The 4,761-nt window shown below is 44.2% G+C and overlaps 1 protein-coding gene across 2 annotated transcripts; it reads right to left on the bottom strand.

Annotated features, from left to right (window-relative positions):
- Positions 1-386: 386 nt before the first annotated feature.
- On the bottom strand, positions 387-3,947 carry LOC148027939 (calcium-dependent protein kinase 14-like). Of its 2 annotated transcripts, XM_087689631.1 has the most exons (4): positions 2,939-3,947; positions 2,110-2,184; positions 1,882-2,028; positions 387-1,752 (listed from the first exon to the last, which is right to left on the bottom strand). In XM_087689631.1, exons 1-4 carry the CDS (start codon positions 3,645-3,647, stop codon positions 1,085-1,087), a joined length of 1,599 nt encoding a protein of 532 aa, XP_087545757.1. In that variant the 5' UTR covers positions 3,648-3,947; the 3' UTR covers positions 387-1,084. The 2 variants fall into 2 exon arrangements, with proteins under 2 accessions (XP_087545757.1, XP_087545756.1); XM_087689630.1 differs by having other exon boundaries at positions 388-1,752; positions 1,882-2,184; positions 2,939-3,945.
- Between the last annotated feature and the right edge of the window lie 814 nt (positions 3,948-4,761).

Here is a 4,761-nt window from a genome sequence, read left to right as displayed (position 1 = left end):
ATAAATGGATTGTCTATATAAGGGAATCATTTAGTTCAATGTGGATTTCATCTAGCTATGTTGTCTCATCAAAGATATCGATCAAAAGGTTGTGTAGGATACACCATGTAGTAATCAAAGGGTGAAGTGAGTCAACATTTGATTACATGATATTTCTAACTAGAATTTTCCAAATGTCCTTCAATCCTCTCTCAATAATGATGCAAGTGGAGGATTGAAGAAAGTTGTGATATGCTACATGCACATCCGACTACATTGCTTTGAAAAAGGGGGTCATCAGTCAAGGAAGAAGTAAAAACAACCATCCCCCATAAAGTACTCAAGAATGATGAGACCCATGTAATCAAACAGCTTCCTAGAGAGGCAATGATCGCTCTAACATAGTTAGTAGAGGCCAAAGTTCTTCAACACACTTTCATTTGCAAATATGGGCCATTTAACATTTATGTCCAAGAATTTCATGTTTGAATCAAGTATGCCTTGGACAATCATACTACAATTGAACAAAAGGTTGAGTCAAGCAACATCGCTCTTATTGGGTGGCAATATCGTGTTGATTACTGTGTAGTCAATTCCTTTGCAATAACTAAAAAGGTCACAAAAGGACTTGGAGCCTTCTTTCATCTCAGGTAGCTAATCTTTCATATTGGAAACACCCCTTAAGAATGTGGAGGACCCAAGATCCCCAATCCTCTCACAAGGGTCGTATAGACCATCCATGGAGCTGTTCACACGTGGGTTACCAATACGAGACAGTTTTTCTCATTTCCAAATGCGGATTGAGGACACGTAGGGAGTTTTTAAAAACCCCCCGCTCCAAAGAGAATATTAAAATATATTTCTTTTCCCCAAATTTGGGATGGTGGAGGTGGGCCTTTAAGCCTTCTCCTAAAAATGGGAAAGGAGGAAACCCTTTGTGGGGGGTTTCTCAATGGGAAGGGGTGGTTTTTCTAGAAAACTAGAAACCCCCATGTGACCTTGGGGGGTTTTGGGTTTTTTGAAAAAACCTTTTGAAACCCAAAAAACCCCTCATGAGAACAGCTCCCATATGTGTATAGAACTGCTTGGCTTTTTCTGCTGTCCTTTAGGAGACTGCTCCAGCGATGGCGACTGAAGGAGCTAGTGCTGTGCCCGATGAAGAGTTGGTTTGAGTAAGCGACTTCCACCCAATGCGTTTCCTTGTCCTGTCATGGGCTATCAGGTACCTCTCCTCTCCCAATTCTATCAATAGAGTCTGCTCTGAGGCAGTGCTTGTCAAGAGAGTGCATGAGCAGCACCACCCGTCTTGTAGCTTGATCTTTGTCATGGCTGGGAACAAAGACAGGATCTTGTTCTCTAGCTTAGAAATCAAAGACTTCAACAGATCATCAAAGTTGAGCTTGCTTACACCATTTCTGTGAATTTCTCTCAAAGTAGAACTATGAGAAACAGGAGGCACTCTACTTGAAGAGTCTTTGGAGGATGGATTTTGCGGTCGAATATGCGGCATAGAAACAGAATCTGGACATGGCACTGAGCCTTTATCAGGATCAGGACTAGGTGACGTCACAGCAGAGGAGGCCAGGGCTGACAGGCCATTGGAAGATGGCACCGTAGATGATAGTGCAAAGGCAAAATCTGAAAGATCAACAGCTATACTTTCAGTTACTATTGAAGCAGCCAGTGTGTTTTGGTACTGATGGTGTGCCATTGTCTCTCCCTCTGGCACATTTGTGGTGGCAAATGATGTGTGCTGGAGAATCCAAGGGTGCTCTGCAAGCAAAGATTTGGACACACAACAAATCAGTGGGGATGCACCAACATGTAAAATAAAAGACTGTATGAGAACATAGCTTACATCCTCACAAAACAATGCTTTTAAAACAGAAATGTGCCTCGCACCTAATACTTTGCTTGGCGTAATCCTGGCCTTCACGTCTGCGCAGAGCATACTGGCGATGAGATCCTTTGCAGAAGAGGAGACCTCGTTCCATGGCTTTGAGACCATGTCTGGCTTCCCCTCCTTGATAGCTTTAAAAATGCCCTCATCTGTTTCAGCCCAAAAGGGAGGCACCCCACTTAGTAGAATATACAGAATGACACCTGCACTCCACACATCGACTTCCTCACCGTACTGTTGACCTTCCTGTAGCACCTCAGGAGCTATGTAATAGGCACTCCCAGCCATGCCTGAGAACTTCTGCCCTGTGAATGGGAGGCAAAACTTTAGTTGACAGATGACAAGTACAAAATATTCCCAACAGAACTTTTACAAAAAAGAGCACTACAAAACACTATTGCCAAGAAAACTGTGGTTCTCTTTTGATGGGGCCTTCAAACATCAGTATTGCTCTCCACCGTGTCAATGCAAGACAAAAAGACTGTTGCCAAGGACCATCTCAATGCAAGACTAAAAGAGACCTACTATTGCCAAGCACCATCTCAATACAAAACAAGAAGTCCAATAGCCAAGCACCACCTCGATGCAAGAAAAAAAGAGACCTACATTGGAGAAATAGGAAGACAACTGTTTTATCTTTCAAAAATCCTGCTGCCACGCCGCATCTAAGCACCAGGTTTGCATTCAGTTGCCCTGCAACTCTGTTCCCAACTGTACATTCACCTATACCTACCGTGCTGACTAGTCCAGGCCAAGGTCTGGTTTCAGTACTGGTGGGCAACATACATGAGTGACGTAGTTTTCAACAGTTGAGCATATTTGAGCATTATAGATGCCATTGGGCAAAGCCCAAAAGAATAAGAATGAGAAGCTTGTTCTTAATGCCTAAGATAAAGTGCATCATGATGCTCAAGGCCCTTCTTTGTCAGGCCTTAATGAGATAATGATCAGGAAAGAATCGTCCATTGTCAGTTTGTGGACCAAAAGGTCTCACAAATACACAGCTTGATCAAGTTCATTCATACAGGTGCAGAGAGAGGTAAGGCCTGACATCCATACCTGGTCTGAAACGCAAAGCTTGGCCAAAATCTGCCAGCTTGATGGCAGAAGAGGAATAAGCACCATTTTCCAATAGCAGAATGTTCTCCGGCTTCAAGTCCCTGTGTATCACTCCCTTGCCATGGCAGTACAGCACAGTCTCCATCAATCTCTTCATCACATCAGCAGCCTCTCCCTCACCAAAGCAGCCTTTCTGCTCCAGCCTCGCAAACAGCTCCCCTCCCTTGCAGAGCTCCATGATGATGTGGACATATTTCTTGTCTTCCACAACCTCGTGAAATTGGATGATGTTGGGATGTCCCGAGAGCAATCGCATCGTCTGCACTTCGGCCACGACGTCAGCGACCTCTTTCTGCGAGAACAGGCGGAGCTTGGGGATGGATTTGCAGGCAAATTCGAGGCCGGAGGACTTCTCGGTGCAGCGGCGGATGATGCCGAATTGGCCGCGGCCAATCTCGGGGCCGAGGCGGTAGAGGGAGAGGAGGTCACAGGGGGTGGGGAAGGGCAGGATGAAGGGGGATGGGGGGAGGATGCGGAAGGGGGGGGCTCTGGGTCTCTGGGAGGGGGGAGAGGGATGGGCAATATGATGGGCAATATCTGAACAGCAAGAAGACGATGATGATGATGATGATGATGATGAAAGAGAGGAAGATGAAGAGGGAGAGCAAGAGGGAGAAGCTATGGAGGGGGACGTGAGGCAATTCCCCATTGCGGTAGTGAATGTTTGCTTCACCTCCTGCTACTCTTCTTCTTCTTTTGTTTTGTGGGTGTCTCCTTCTCTGCGAATGTGTCTGGTGTTTCTTCTTCTTTCTATGTCCTGCCTCTCCGGAGGTTAAGCGTTAACATCAATCCAGTGTGTGGCTCTTGCTGGCTTCTCTGTAGGTAGTGTGTGGAACAGAGAAATGCTCTCAGTCTCTTTCTCTCTCTTCATCATTATCATCAGTGATCAGTTCCATCAGGATTCAGAAGAGGCCTACATAGCTCGTCAGAGACCGCGTCTGAAGAGAGGAAACTGGTTCTGGGTCCCTTTCGCCCCGCCCCACCGCGGTCCGCACAGTCGCTGTTTTCACGCACGTGTCCCACAGCCTCCCCCTCCGTCCGACTCTCCGCCCTTTCCCCAGCTTCCAAGCGTGTGCTCCGAGAGTATAGTAACCCGAATATTATCTCTTTTTGACTTTTCCATTAATATAAAATTCACGTTTCCTATTAGAAAATTCTCTTTATTGCAAACTACCTTTGAAATATATTTTACAAAACGAGATAAGGTAACGTAAAATTGTTAATATTTTGTTTTAATGCAAATTGTCTGTTTCCACGAAAGAAAGAAAGAAGTATCTCCGCTTCTCATAACACGACGCGATTCCTGAGCTCAGAGCCATCCTTTGGCAGGCGGGTTCAGTTCCCCAAATATAGCCTCCTGAGCCCTCCGTCCTGTCTCTTTCTCTGTTATGTTGTTGCCTAGAAAATTCCATTTAGGGTAAAGGGGTCAATAGATTGTTATTTAACAAATTTTTTATAATTTTTTAAAAGTAAATTACATAAATATTTTTTAATGGTCAAATTATTGACAGCAAGGGGCCAATAGAGTGACACTCGAGGATGCATTACTTTAGGGTTTTATAAAATCTAAAATTAAAAAAAATTACATGGCTCAATTGTTTGACTTAAGTAAGCTCATTTGTAATTTTTAAAAAATCATATTATATTATTAAGTGGCTAAAAAAGCCACATCTTTCTTGTAAAAAATTCACTCAATTGGGGTGGGATGTGTTTTTCTTTTGGAAGGCGCTACTTTATTGGCACCTTTACCCTACAAACTTTAA

The sequence above is a fragment of the Lygodium microphyllum genome, chromosome 12, assembly GCF_053477565.2.
Source record: "Lygodium microphyllum isolate KBCC chromosome 12, Lygodium_microphyllum_v1.1.10, whole genome shotgun sequence".
Classification (NCBI taxonomy): domain Eukaryota; kingdom Viridiplantae; phylum Streptophyta; class Polypodiopsida; order Schizaeales; family Lygodiaceae; genus Lygodium; species Lygodium microphyllum.
The sequence above is the reverse complement of the archived record's forward strand: the minus strand, read 5'-3'. Positions and strand labels throughout refer to the sequence as shown.